At 35.6% G+C, this 16,279-nt stretch overlaps 1 protein-coding gene across 1 annotated transcript in view; it reads left to right on the forward strand.

Annotated features, from left to right (window-relative positions):
* The window catches only part of LOC125645618 (multiple epidermal growth factor-like domains protein 10), a 39,685-nt gene extending 24,959 nt beyond the window's left edge, over nt 1–14,726 (forward strand). The window contains exons 7-13 of the mRNA XM_048871239.2: nt 6,479–6,613; nt 9,219–9,353; nt 9,436–9,570; nt 9,649–9,786; nt 11,526–11,652; nt 13,485–13,507; nt 13,808–14,726. Of these exons, the coding sequence (XP_048727196.2) occupies nt 6,479–6,613; nt 9,219–9,353; nt 9,436–9,570; nt 9,649–9,786; nt 11,526–11,652; nt 13,485–13,507; nt 13,808–14,244 (1,130 nt within the window). The 3' untranslated portion in view covers nt 14,245–14,726. The remainder of the gene's footprint in view (nt 1–6,478; nt 6,614–9,218; nt 9,354–9,435; nt 9,571–9,648; nt 9,787–11,525; nt 11,653–13,484; nt 13,508–13,807) is intronic.
* The last annotated feature ends 1,553 nt before the right edge of the window (nt 14,727–16,279 follow it).

Raw genomic sequence — 16,279 nt, forward strand, 5'->3', positions numbered from 1 at the left:
TACTATTGATGAAATAGTTTCTCGCATGCCGAGTGCCAAATATTTCTCCAAGTTGGATGCAATTTCTGGATTCTGGCAAATCCAATTGGATGAAGAAAGTTCTAAGCTATGTACATTTAACTCGCCTCTGGGAAGGTTTAGATTCTTGAGAATGCCGTTTGGTCTGAACTGTGCATCAGAGATTTACCTCTCTCAAGGAACATGATCAAAGACTGAAGAAAGTTTTGAATAGAACCAGAGAATATAATCTGAAACTTAGCGCAGACAAATGTGAATTCCGCAAACAGGAAATAACTTATGTTGGCCATGTTTTAAGTAGTGAAGGACTGAAGGCAGATCCAGAGAAAATTCGAGCAGTGACTGAAATGATTCCACCAAGTAACAGGAAGGAGTTAAGAAAATTCATGGGATTCATTCAATATCTCACCAAATTCCTACCCAACCTATCTAAGGAATCCGCACCATTGCGACAGTTACTCTCAAATGAAGTGTCATGGCATTGGGATGGAGACAAACAACAAAGTTTCCAAAAGCTCAAGGAGATGGTTACAAACACTCCAGTGCTCACATACTTTGATCCGGAGAAACCAGTTCTACTTACAGTGGACAGCAGTTCAACTGGACTAGGAGCTGCAGTTATTCAAAGTGGCAAACCTGTTGCTTATGGATCACGAGCTCTGACCACAACACAACAGAAATACTCACAGTTAGAAAAAGAGACATTGGCTATTGTATACGGTTGTCAGAAATTCCATCAATATGTTTATGGAAGAAGAATTCAAGTAGAAACTGACCACAAACCTCTACAATCCATTTTCCGTAAACCATTACATGAAATTCCAGCTCGTCTGCAGAAGATGGTCCTTACATTACAATGTTACGACTTGGACGTTACATACAAACCTGGAAGTACACTTGTGGTTGCTGATCACCTCTCCAGAAATTACTTGAATGAGACAACTGAGAAGTTAGTTGATGAATTCTCTGTCAATGCTTTGTCGTACTTACCAATAACACCAGAAAAATATGCTGAATTGCAGAAAGCAGCATCAGCAGATCTCGAAATGATGTTGCTCAGGAAAGCTATTCTAGAAGGATGGCCAGAGAGACGTGATCAACTTCCTACAGAAATACGTACCTACTGGAATTACAGAGATGAACTTGCTTGTATAGATGGTTTGATATACAAAGGTTTACGACTAGTGATACCGCAAACCTGTCGCAAAGAGATGTTAGAAAGAACTCATGAATCTCATCTAGACATTGTGAAATGCAAAGCTATGGCACGTGAAGTTATGTTTTGGCCTTCCATGGGAAGCCACATTGAAGACATCATTTCCAAATGCAGCATTTGTGCTTGTCAGCAAAGAGAAAATCCAAGAGAAAACCTTATTCCTCATAAAATCCCAGACCGACCTTGGTCAAAAATAGCCATGGACTTGTTTGAATTCTGTGGAAACCAGTATCTCATATCAGTGGACTGTTATTCGAAATGGCCAGAAATAGCAAAACTAGATCAGTCTACATCCAACTGTGTGATTCAACACCTTAGGAGCCAATTTGCAAGATATGGTATTCCAGATGAAGCCATGTCGGATAATGGACCTCAGTTCGCTAGTGCTGAATTCCGGAAATTCACAAAGGAATACGAATTCCGTCATGTCACATCAAGCCCTCACTATCCACAATCCAATGGACAAGTGGAGCGTATGGTCCAAACAATAAAACACTTGCTTAAAAAAGCAAAGGATCCTTACCTTGCTATTTTGGATTATCGGAATACTCCCCTGGAAGAACTTGGATTATCACCAGCTCAGCTATTCTTAGCTAGGAGACTCAAAACGAAATTACCTGTTTCATCAACTCTGTTGAAACCACAGAATGCAGAATTCGTCAGAGAGAGCCTCATGACTCGTCAGGCTAAGCAGAAAAGGAAATTTGATCGGCATGTCCCAGCATCTGACTTGAAACCATTAGTTCAAGGAGAAAATGTGATGATCAAGCACAACGAAAAATGGATGCATGGATCTGTTGTGGAAAAGCATGAAACCCCTCGTTCGTATATTGTTGAAACGAGCAATGGTAAAAAGTACCGCAGGAACAGACGTGACTTAAAATCTACGAAATCAGTTCATGAAGAAGTGACCATAGAGGAAGACTTTGACCTCAAACCGTACCGCAGTGAATGTACCGTACAGCCCAAGAATCCTGATAAAGGAAAAGGAACACAAACACTCAAACCAGGCAGTCCACATAGAGAGAAAGCAAAGGAGGAAGACCTGCAGCCGAGAAAAAGTATTCCAACTGGACCAAGCACCGTGGAATCAGCATCCAGATGTGAAGTAATGCCAAATTCGGTGAAAACAAAATCTGGGCGTGAAGTGAAAAAGCCATTAAGGTTTCGTGACGAATAGGATTATGTGCATTTGTGAAATTGTGAATTTATTTTAGTGGCTCAGATAGAGCATCAAATATTCCAATTCATTCTGGAGGATTCCTTGGTGATCAAAACTATTAACTGTTAAATATTTACACCTTGAATTATTTCAAATGACTAGTCAAACATTTGTTGTTTTCATTATCAGTTGGTAATTGAAAATTTATGTTCTTGAAAGAAAGGGAGATGTGACATATTTAAAGTACAAGTTATCTATCATTATCATAGTGCAAGTTACCTATTACGTAATCTATGTCAGTCAAGCGTTTAATACAATACATGATGATGATTATGATAAGCATCCTGATGAGTATGATTTAATAAACATGTTTCCCAGACACATGTGTTATATATGACACATACCATGTTCAACATAGAATAAATAAAAATACAACAACAAACAATGAAAAACAAGGGACAGGGTATTTAGATTGAACACAAATTTGTTTTGATAGGTAAATCATGACAAAAGCTTATCCGAAGTCATTGTATCTATTTACACCAACCTACAGGTACATGTACCCGGTCATCACAGGCGACTAACTCACGCGATATGTCACGTGACGAAATCCAGGTGAATACTGGGTACAGAATGTGATGGGAATGGATTATAGTGTCTGCATTACGCATATATATTGGGAAATTTGAATGTTAAGCTGTTGATTGGAAATTGTCGCCGTTGGTTTGACAGTATAGGAGTATTGTCAGTTTCAAAGATTGCAATATTTAAGATGGAACATAGAAAGGGGGGGGGGCTCACAGATAATTTTGTTGTTGTTGAATTATTGGCCTATAACCTAAATTTTACACAATATTGCAACTTCACTGATACAGACCTTTTTAACGAAATTAGGATTGTACAATATTGAATTCTAAATTTCTATTCATATAGATAATAGGCCTAGTAGGGTATAAATATCGATAATAGTTTAGATGAAATAAAAATGGTAACAAATCATTAATAGCTTTTTGATTTATAAAAATCCTTCTACTTCAACATGCAGTCCATTCCAAACCCATTCTAAATTTTAATTTACATAAACAAAACCTCCACAGAATATGGTTAAGTAACAAATAAGTAAGTAAGTAATTTTTATTTAAAGTCGGAACTATATACAGGTAAACAATAAACATGAACTAAGAGCTCTTTAACCGACTATATAGCATTAAAAAACACAAAGCACTAATGATATATAATTGCATGCATAGACATAAAAACAGAAATTTGAAATAAAACAGGACATATACATGTATACAGACATCACAATTCATGCATATATATACACAGGGACTAGCTATATTAAGATGCGCATGCAGCACTGAAAACAGTTTGCAACACAAACATAAAAATATGGATATATACATAGACTAAATAAATATGCATACCTAAGAGATAGAGCGGAGTAAAAATAATACAGTTAAATTTGTACATGTAAGCTTAGAAGCATAGTTAGAAGTTAGATCAAAACTTTAAGATTTAGGCAGGAGAGGCTGGAATTTGCATGAGCTGCATTTACAATTTAATTCCCCACACCAATTTTGAATATAATTTGAGAATAGATTATATGATGTAATATTTCTTGCTTCGTTTGGCAAAGAGTTCCAGAGCTTTGCTGCCTCATATGTAAAAGATTTAATCCCGTACCTGGTTGTTCTAGGTCTTGGTACTTCCGCTTTATTTGTATATCTAAAATTGTATGAATGGTTTTTTATAACAACTAGATCTTGTAAAAATAGTGGGGACATTTTGTTGATAATTTTAAGAGTTTCTAAAGCTATTGTTCGCATTCTTCTGGTTTTTAGTGAAGGCAATTTAGATTGTTTTAATAGGTTTTCGTAAGTATTTTTATAGTCACCATAGATAAACCTCAGAGCTCTTTCCTGAATCTTTTCAATTTTGCGAGTGCTTTGTTCAGTGCAGAAGTGCCATGCCAACGGGCAATAACTAAAATTTGACATAATAAATGAATGATATATGGTTAATTTACCTAATTTGCTAAGATGTTTGCCTATTCGTTTAAGAACATTTAATTGCCTTGCTGCCTTTTTACAAATATTGGTAGTATGTGTGTTGAAAGAAAGTTTAAAATCAATTGTAATGTCCAACAATTTTATTTCTTCATCACATGAAATTTTTATCCCATCTAAATCAAAAACTATGTTTTCATTGTGTGTTTTGTTTCCAACAGAGATAGCTTGGAATTTTTCTGGATTTGCCTGCATTTTGTTTGATTTAAACCATTTAATCAGAGATCTACTGTCATCTTGAAGTGCTGCTATTACATGATTTAAAGATTTATCTGATTTTGATAAAGTATTGTCATCTGCTTAGTAGTAGAGATTACATTTATTTACAAAGTGAAAGAGGTCATTGATAAAGATGTTAAAGAGCAAGGGGCCGAGGATAGACCCTTGTGGCACACCTTTGATTATATTTGACATGATGCTGGTGTGCTCCCCTACTTTAACACACTGTTTTCTACATGAGAGATAGCTACTTAACATCTCTTGTGCTGCTTTTGAGAGACCATATGCTTTTAGTTTAAGAAGAAGTAGTTCATGAGGAAGGCAGTCAAAGGCTTTAGAAAGGTCCATTAAAATTCCTGCTGTGTACTCGTTTTTATCCAATGCTTGTTTCCAATCTTCAATTACTCTTAATAAAGTTGACTGACATCCAAAATTTGCCGAAAAGCTGCCAAAAAAGGATTGAAAACGTTTTTAAAAAACATTGTTAACTGATTTTCATTTGCTCTTTCAAAAACTTTTGAGATTGCAGGAAGAACACTAACAGGTCTATAGTTGCCTTTCTCTAATGAACTATTCTTCTTGTGTAATGGTGTCACTTGTGCTATCTTAAGCTGGTTAGAGAAAGTTGATGTTGATAGGGACATGTTAATTAGTTGACTTGGAGGTTTGCTGATAACTGGTGAAGCGATGTGTAAGAGTTTTGGAGAAATTCCATCAATACCAGTGGCTTTTTAAATATTTATTTTCTTTATACTTCTTGTTACAAAGTCTTCAGTGACAGCTTTAAAGAAAAATGGATGTTGTTGTGGTAATTCTGTTTTATTTGCTTTTATTGCCTGTATACTTGGGTGATTTTCATCCCCAATATTTTTAGCAACATTTATGAAAAAGTCATTAAAAACACATACTTCTTTCTGGCTGTTTACAAGCGTGTTATTTTCCGAGAGAATTAAGTCTTTTTGTGTGGTGCATCCTTTGTTTGTTAAAAATGGTTTTACAGTTGGCCAAAAGTCTTTTGATTTTGGGCCTCCAGCACATCTTTCAATGAAGTATTGATTTATAGACTTTTTTAGGGTGGTTACATAGTTTCTTTGTTTTCTGTACTTTTCCCAATTTTCAGAGGAGTTTATGGATTGGTACTTGTTAAACAACATTTTTTTCCCTTGTATTTTGCCTTCGTAAGTTCTTTATTCATATATGGGACTTGTTTTGTTTGGATTTTTCTTGATTTATGAAATATGCTATATATTTCTTGAAATATGCTATATATAATTTTTTTGGGGAGTGGGATACAATGAGTATTGAGCTATAGTATCTATATAGTCAGAGCATTACGTGCAAATGTACTCCAAAGCTGAGACACTAACAGGGATTTTTAAGGGCCAGGGCCTTTCCAATTGGGAAAGTAACGACATTTGCTTGAAATTGGGAAAAATGTTTAATTTCATCTAAAGAAATAGGGAAAACCACAATTCAGAGTGTTTTAAGGTATAATTGGGCTCCTTCTGGCTTTCATTTTGGTCAAAGCTTACCTCATTCAAATAAGCAGAGGCCAAAAAATTAGGTTTACTTAATTTTTTTGAAGCAAAAATTGTAATCTGGGGACCTGTGAAGAAAATGTATGAGCTACCCTGCTTGATTTGTTTTCGTTGTTTAGAAATTTCAAAGCAAAATTTGAGGGAAAATATCTTCGTTTTAGCATTGGGAATGAGGCCTTATTTCGGCCGCCTACAGACCCTAAAAAAATCCCTGGCTAACTTACTTAAAATGACATCAGTTCTTTGTACATTTTAGAGTGTTCCTTTCCGATGTATGGTGCTGGCTGTTCATTGGGTTGCAAGTGTACCACGAGTAAAGCCAGCAGTTGTAACGCATTCACAGGGGAGTGTGTTTGTCGTCGTGGGTACGAACCACCCAGCTGCCAAGATGGTAGGTCTTCTGGACGAACACCTTTTAAAATTAGTTGCTATTTCAATTGCTTTAGTATCACTTTTTAACGCTGAAAAATGACTCGGGATAAACAGTTGGTCAAACGTTTGTTTCACTGTACGGGATTGAGTGTTAAGGACGTCGATTCAACTTCATCTTTTAAAAATAGATATTTAGCATAAATATTGATATACTATTATGATGCACAGGCATTATATACTGATAATCAATACACAAAAGGAAATATTGGAAACACGTTCTGGTAACTTACAAGTTCATCTCCTGGTGGTAAGAAATCTGCTACAGTTGTCACATGATTATAGTGAGTGGTACAGTTGTCACATGATTGTAGTGAGTGGTACAGTTGTCACATGATTATAGTGAGTGGTACAGTGGTCACATGATTATATATATAGTGAGTGGTACAGTTGTCACATGGTTATAGTGAGTGGTAGAGTTGTCACATGATTATAGTGAGTGGTACAGTTGTCACATGATTATAGTGAGTGGTACAGTTGTCACATGATTATAGTGAGTGGTACAGTTGTCACATGATTATAGTGAATGGTACAGTTGTCACATGGTTATAGTGAGTGATACAGTTGTCACATGATTATAGTGAGTGGTACAGTTGTCATATGATTATAGTGAGTGGTACAGTTGTCACATGATTACAGTGAGTGGTACAGTTGTCACATGATTATTGTGAGTGGTACAGTTATCACATGATTATAGTGAGTGGTACAGTTGTCACATGATTATAGTGAGTGATACAGTTGTCACATGGTTATAGTGAGTGGTACAGTTGTCACATGATTATAGTGAGTGGTACAGTTGTCACATGATTATAGTGAGTGGTACAGTTGTCACATGGTTATAGTGAGTGGTAGAGTTGTCACATGATTATAGTGAGTGGTACAGTTGTCACATGATTATAGTGAGTGGTACAGTTGTCACATGGTTATAGTGAGTGGTACAGTTGTCACATGATTATAGTGAGTGGTACAGTTGTCACATGATTATAGTGAGTGCTACAGTTGTCACATGATTATATATATAGTGAGTGGTACAGTTGTCACATGATTATAGTGAGTGGTACAGTTGTCACATGGTTATAGTGAGTGGTACAGTTGTCACATGATTATAGTGAGTGGTACAGTTGTCACATGATTATAGTGAGTGGTACAGTTGTCACATGATTATAGTGAGTGGTACAGTTGTCACATGGTTATAGTGAGTGCTACAGTTGTCACATGGTTATAGTGAGTGCTACAGTTGTCACATGGTTATAGTGAGTGGTACAGTTGTCACATGATTATAGTGAGTGGTACAGTTGTCACATGATTATAGTGAGTGGTAGAGTTGTCACATGATTATAGTGAGTGGTACAAGTACATTAGTATCAATATGTCAGTCAAATCTTTGAGATTACGAATTTGAGAACTGCTGAGAAAATGAACAGTTAATATCATAAGACAAAGAGCATAATAAGAAATGTGTATCTATTATAACAACTTCATTGAGCCTTTCAAATGTAGACGTAATCTAGTTTCTTACAAACCTACGTGACCTTTATGTACTTGCATCTTTGGACTGAATGCTGGTTGGAAGGAATAGCACTGACTATTTCATTATCCATATTCTTCAGAGATGGAACATAGTGAAACATTTCATGTTCAATGATTTAAAATCTTAATTACTCGTATACTATAATAGCGATCTATGTGAGCGGATCATAGGACCTGATTTTAATCAGACTGTTAATTACTCAGAGGTTGTTGTATTGATTGATTGATTGCATATAGTTTTACGTCCCGCTCGAGAATTTTTCACTCATATGGAGGAAAAATTCTCTTCAAATGGTAAGAATAGAAACATTATCACACTGAACTATGAATGAAAGTTATTTTCAAATAATCAATAATACCATCACTCTTAATATCTTATGTTAATCTGGCGCTGTTTGTGTGTAACGAATATTTATGCTTATTTTAGCAAAATATATTAAATACTTATATTGTTTAATATAGGCGCCTAACAGAGGTGTATATCGACCATTCAACCATTTAATATATAGTGATGTTTCCTTTCTACCTTATAACTATATTCTATACAAGATATATAAGGGACATATATGGAAATATTTGCTCTCAATTTCCGCGCCATACACTTGGCCACAAGATAAAAGTATATTTCATACACAACTGAAACTTCATATTCTGAAAATATTTGGGATTAGATCATATAAAGTTGTTCACTATCGCGATAACCTACTATCGATAGGTAGGTCGATGGCGTAGTGACGTCACGACCCGATATTGCGATGACAAAGAAGCATACTCTTTTCACCATATTATTGTAATCTCTTCATCGCACCATCGACTAACAAGTCCATAATAGGACAGCATGATAGATGAAAAACATGGTCATATCCGGGTAGTTTTATAACAGCTATTTTTTCTTTCGTACTAAAATGTTTTTCAAGGTTTGCAAATTACATTTATGGAAAGCCTCAAAAATTATTACACATCTTTGTATGAAACTTATAACAAAAATACTGATCATACAGTTTTATGCTGCCTTACCATTAATTATCTATTGACAGATTGTAGAGATTACACATACGGACTAAACTGTACCTTAAATTGTTCGTGCGTGTCGGAAAATACAGAGAGATGTAATCCCAAAACTGGATTTTGCACGTGCCTCCCAGGTTTCAGGGGAATAAATTGCGAGTTTGGTAAGATTCAAACTGATTTAAAAATCCTTGAACTCTAAGTGCAGCAAACGGATTACTTTAGATACCAATGAAATACTTATAGAATGCCCGGATGGAAAGTATGGAAATGGGTGTGCAGAAACTTGCAACTGCAGTGAGAACCAGTTTAAGACATGCCGGAAGCGGGATGGACTTTGCCTCTGCAAGACCGGATATGAGGGCAAAACCTGTTCTAAAGGTAAAGAGGATATGTCATACATTGTCGTAAAAGCAGGTCCAAATACTTTGATATCTTTTTCAAAACAATGTTTTGTAGCCTGTGGCGAGTGGCGCTATGGTTCAGAGTGTTTAGGACGATGTACATGTCATGTGAACCAATCTGTCAGCTGTGACCCAATAACAGGAGAGTGCACGTGTTTGAGTGGGTATATGTCGGATGATTGCACAGTGGCAGGTTAGTGTCAGAAGATAGCTGCTTATTGATTAATGTTTAACGCGCTCTCGAGAATATTTCACTCATATGGAGACGTCACCACTGCCGGTGAAGGGCTGCTAAATTTAGACATATGCTCGGCACTTACGGCCTTTTAACAGGGAGGGATCTTTAACGTGCCACACCTGCTGTGACACGGGACCTCGGTTTTTGTGGTCTCATCCGAATAACCGCCCCATTTAGTCGCCCCTTACGACAAGCAAGGGGTACTGAGGACCTATTCTAACCCGGATCCCCGCGGGACGATAGCTGCTTAAGCATAGCATGAACTAATTAAAGTTAAATAAGTTCACATACATTAATTAACATGAAGTATTGCGCTTTATTTGTATAAAAAAAAGAGTCGTGTAACCCTATCGCTTTCAACCTTGTTACTCTTGTCAAAATTGGTTTAAGCAGATTATTGTAATACAATGACGGAATAATTTGTCTGTTGTTTAAACAGATTATTGTAATAAAATACCTGGATAATTTGCCGGTTGTTTTTAGACGGAAGATGATTAAGAAATAATCATAATGTAGTGATATCTTTTCGAAATCTTCTTAAGAACCACTAAATCAGAAAAGATAAACCTTAAATGAAAGCTTCCTATATGAGCATAGATTCAGAATTGTTCAAATCTTGGCTTTCAGGGAGTATGATGGGGCCAACACTGGGGATCATGAGATATTTATAAGAAAAAACTTTAAAAACTTCTCAAGAGTAGCAATACCACGATTTCTCATTGATATCCAACCGTCTTCATATAGCACAAATTCAAGTTGGTTCAAATCATGCCCCCCTGGGTGGCATTAGGATGTGGTCTCAACATGGGATAAAAGTTTTACATAAGAATAAACAGGAAAGATCTTTGAAAATCGTATTCTCCTAAGCAATAGGCAAGCATGCAAGCATCAGCAGTGCAGATAACAGTATGCACTCACCCCCCTGCAGGTAATTTAAGCTTGTTTGCATTGTGATCCTAACAGGTAGAGTGGGGCAAATGTAAGGGAGCAAACATTTTCTTTGAAGCCTATACACGTATTTAAAAAAAATCCTTAAACTTCTTTTCAAAAATCACTGGTTATTATTAGTCACTTTGATAGGTAAACACTGTGGATTTATATTGGATCAAAGCATGAAGTTTGGGGCTGGGATGGGGTTAAAATAGGGTTTCAGAGTAGGAAATTTACAACAACAATAAAAGTTTAAGAATAGAGACGGCTGCACAGATTCATAGATAACAGTATTCCATTATCCCCCAGCTGTGAGAATTCAATTTAAAAAAAAAAAAATTGATTTTTGTTGTTGTTTTTTAAAATTTCATTTCTTTTTAATTATGGACCCTGGAGTTAGAGTGGAGGCTTGAGTTGGAGATGGAATTTTTATATGACACATGGATATAGGGAAATCTTTAGAAAATCTCCAGAACAGCAAGGACAATATTGATTTTGAAACATATGCTCTGTAGATTCAAGTTTTGGTAACGCACGACCCCGTGGAGTTAGGATGGGGTTATACTATGGGTTCAATTGTTTTTCATGAGAATAAAGATACATATGGTAAATATACAGCTTCTTTAGAACAGCGGCACCAGGGTGACTCAGGTGAGCGTTGTGGCCCATGGGTCCCTTGTTTTTATGGAAGAGTTGCTCCATCTACATATTAGTACAGTAATGTTCTATATCATACAATTCCTGATTTGATTTAATGCTTTCAGCGTTAATACGAGATGATGATTCCGACTTCCCAGTGGCAGCCTTCGTTATTGGTTGGGTTATCGGGTTAATTCTGATTGCATCAGCAGTAGGCGTGGTCCTGTATATAATTACGACACGAAGAAAGAGGTAAATTGCACAAAATTCAACAACAGTTGCTTTATATCACAGCTTTGCCTATAAGTATGCAACAATTATATATATATATACCGGTATATATATTTATAAGTTTTACAGGCAATTAAATATTTGAAAATGAGCTCGGAGCATGGAAGTTTTGCACTTTTTTCAGAGAATAAGTATTTTACGTTTACAATATTTTTAGATATCACGACACAACAGTTTATTTTTAAAAACGTCATTTTGTGAACGTTTGAATTCTGTCAGAAACATTACCATATTATAATCTAAAGACGGGCGAATAAGAATTGACAAGTCATATTAAAGAGATACATTATACAAGTGAGTGAAATTAACATGAGAAGTCTTTTTAAAAAAAAAAACAACAACAAAATAATTTTTAAAAAAACCACAACAAATAAAAAAAAGAAAATAAAATAAAGAGTGAATATGTTTGACTTCGTGTAGCGTTGAATTAACTGATATGTTACTCCATTAACACGCCACCCGTCGTGTATAAAAGTCATTGTACCTTATTTATTTTGCAATAGATATGCATGACTTTGGTACAAAATAAATAAAATGAAAACCGTCTCTGGCAGGCAGTCATTTCCCCGTAATCTACAGTGTTTGCGAACTTTTCAAACAGTCCTCGTATGTGCGAGATATTTGATGCGTTAAAAGTATTGTAAAATTTGTTTGTTTTTATTAGGTTACTCAGGTGACCTATTGCTATCTGGTTTTGTTCATCGCCGTGCATCAGTCGTAAGCCAAATGAACATTTTCAGCTACTTGTTTGAAACGACTGAGCAAATTTCAACCAATTTTTGTATTATAATATGGGTGAGGGAGAACGAAATTAAATCCTGCCTCCCTGGGGCCAGAGGGATGTGGCCAAAACCATCAAAATTAATGTAGTTTTCAAAAAACCTTTTTCTTTACTCCTGGACATCAAGCACTCAAACTACATGTAATGTGATTGTGATAAATTATGATCCTTTACCAAAATTGAGAACTTAATGACTCCTAGGATCAGGGTCCATGCTCTTGGGTAGGACTAAGTTGCTCATCTATTGAAAATGTAGCATATCTTTGAATTTTGTTTACTTAAGGCAAAATGTTTGCATAATTATGATGAGCATTGAGCCCTCTACCAAAACTGAAATTCATGATCCTAGGGTTCAGGTACCTTCCTGGTCCTATACATTATCTATTGAAAATGCAAAGGAGTTCTTCTCTGCTTCTGGACATCAAGCAGGCAAATTGTTTGTTTGATTAAAACGAGCAATGTGATTTCTGTCCTTGGCTTCAAGTTCCAGGATGGGACTTACTTGATCATATGTTGAAAACGTAATACATCTTTTTAAAAAAATCTTTTATCTTGGACGTCAAGCAGACAAGTTGTTTGCAAGATTACCTACAATGAGCAATGAATCTTCGAAAGACTGTAAAAATTCATTTGGCCTTTTAGAATTGCGCTTCGCTGTGACGTAATACAACTTGCTTACCTTAAAAAAGAACTCTAAATGATAGTTATGCCAGTATATCTATCATCTGATACAAAGTGTAAAATAAAAAAATAAAAAACAAAACAAAACCAAAAAGCAACAAAAACACACAGGGAACACATTTATTTCTAAAGAGATAAATATGTGTATACTCAGATGACCGTTACCTTTTATTAATAACATTAATAAACATGATTTCATGTAGGGCCTATATATATGGTGTCAGTTTTTCCCATATGCATATCACAAATGTACAGAATTAATTTTGAAATAGTTTGAAAGTATATATAAATGCTAAACAGTATGTTAAATTTTGTTGTTGGTTTATTTCAGAAAATTTAAAGACATTCAAAAGGGTGAGCGCCTTCTATTTGTCAATGCTTACAAAATATCCGATCATGAAATTTCAAGGAACTGCTTGTTTACTAGTAAAGTAATTTCTGAGGATAAGTTTGTGTCTCTCTCTCTGTGTATGTGCATTGGTTTGCTTTCTTTCAATCTTGCAGTAAGAATAAAAAAGTTCAATGCGCATTTTTGTGATCAATCATAAGACACTAGCACTGCCATTAATAAAAGTTCTTTGTGTGTTGTAACTGGCCGTGTAATGCATGTATAACGACGTATATTGAGTGTTTATATAAATTTGCTGATTTCAGAAGACACTAATGGTATTTCCGCCTCAAATCCACGGTACAGTAACGCAGTATTCAGTCCTGAAATATCAGAGGACCCACTGTACGTCAATGCCATGGTTGATGATGTAAAGAATTCTGACGTCAACGCGATTGCAAATGACGTAGGACAGTCTGACGCCAATATTTACGACAATCAGACGGAAAAAGATCAAAGCGCAGCGCTTTACGGTAATGTTGATATCAGTCAGGACGTTCAGTCTCAGGCCGCCGGGGGTGAATACGAGAGTGTGGCAATTAAACCCTTCCATGACGTCAGTGACAATAACGCGGATGTTTATGAGTGTCTGAGGAAACAAAGTAAACCCGAGACATCACTGTACACGAGGCTCCAGTTCCAAAACAGCAATCAAGTCTCTCAAAGGACGCCGTCAAAGGAGATGTCCAAAGGAAAGAAATGAGTTAATATTTTGATGAAACATAAAAGTTCCACTGACAATAATTTTTATTGGAAATTTCTGTATCATGTTATTGTTTACCGTGATCCTTAACTTTTCATAATAAGTCAAGTTTGTGGAAGGTACATGTATATTTAAAAACAACTTTTGTCATCATTCCGAAAACTAGAAGATATGTACATTATTTTCTTCAGTTATGAAACATTATGACCAGGAAACCACTTGACTCTTTTTTACATACAGCTGAAACATTTCATACGAAAATGGAACCTGGGAAACTTGAATTATTCAGTGGGGATTATATTTTCAATGGAATCAAAGGCATATATTAAAATGACCGTTGGACCGAGCGAAGTATGAAATGGTCATTGGCGAGGCCAAAGTGATAAACATAATCAGTAAAATATTCTCTCACTTGTATATATGTTATTTATGAAATTCAAAATGATCTGGCGCTAAACGCCCAGTAACACCTAAACATTGAATACTTTTTATTGTTGGTTACTGGAAAAGTGTCCGCTGAGAGGATGTAATAGCTTGTGATTGAGATTGTTTGTTTAGATGCATACAGATGATCAAAATGTATGTTACATCTTGCAACATGACTTTAGAAATAGGCAAACCTTAAAAACCTAAGCAGCAGAAATATGACAGGCAAATGGATCAATGTGCAACAATCCTTTATTAGTGGAAATATGATTCACTTTATATACTATTGAGTTTGGTGATATTTATTAACTCCGCTTTTCAAAAAGTTCAGCTCTCTCTCTCTCTCTCTCTCTCTCTCTCTCTCTCTCTCTCTCTCTCTCTCTCTCAGGGTCCTCTTACTTTCAAAAGAAAGGTCAAGATCGTCCGATTTTGTTTCTTTCTATTTTGAAAATCCTTCTTTTATAAGGGAGGGAGGGCAATAAACCCTTTATTGAAAACAAACGTAAATTGTGATCAAATCGATCTAAACATGGTAAATACATTAAATTGAATCCTTGAATGAACTTCACTTAATGTTTTACACATTGATTTATCTATGTCTCCATCGTTTGCAATTTACCTACCTTTGTTTACAATAAAGCGAAAGTGGAAATGACTTTTTTGACATGGCAACAGTATACGGAAGTAGATTACGATATGCTTTACTAAGAATGACTAAGCATGTTGCTTAGAAGTTTTATGTAACGGAACTTAAGAATATTACTTAACTAAGAATGTGCTTAAGAAATTTAAGTACATGTATATACTTTTTAAAAATTCTTAGACTTTTTATGCATACGACACCTGAAGTCCCTTAAACGGGTACAAATGTGTTTGAAAACAGATTATATAGTAAATATAAACATGGGACGGTGAATAAGCTGAGGTCAGCTCATACGTCATAAAGATGAGTCGTTAGTTTGTCGTTAACGTTTACGTTCATAACATATCCAAATATGAAGCAGATGTGGAAGAGTCTAAGGTCTTATTTGGAGTTTATTGGGGCACGAACTATGCTCCTTTGTTAGCTGACCTGTTTCTATATTCATATGAAGCAGAATTTATTCACGAAACTTCTACATGAGAAGAAAAAATCTCTTGCTGTGGCCTTCAATTCGACATTTAGATATATCGACAATGTTTTGTCTATTGACAATAATAATTTTCATTCATATGTCTATTCGATATATCCCTGTGAACTCGAAATAAAAGACATCGTCCACTTCTGCTTCAGACTTATATATTTTATTGAAAATATAGATATTAACGGCAAACTGACAACTCAACTTTATGACAAACGGGATGATTTTCAGCTTCTCCATCGTCAACTTTCCATATTTATGTAGCAATATTCCATTATTACCAGCATATGGTGTATACATATCTCAACTGAGTCAATACGTAAGAGCTTGTTCTGCGTATGATCAGTTTTTAAATCGAGACAGGCTTCAGACAAACAAGTTGATGGTGCGGGAGTTTCAACAGTCTCGTTTTAAAGTCAGCATTTTGCAAAATATATGGTCGTTATAACAACCTAGTTTACCAATACAACCTATCATTGGGTCAAATG

This window comes from Ostrea edulis, chromosome 6 (genome assembly GCF_947568905.1).
Source record: "Ostrea edulis chromosome 6, xbOstEdul1.1, whole genome shotgun sequence".
Classification (NCBI taxonomy): domain Eukaryota; kingdom Metazoa; phylum Mollusca; class Bivalvia; order Ostreida; family Ostreidae; genus Ostrea; species Ostrea edulis.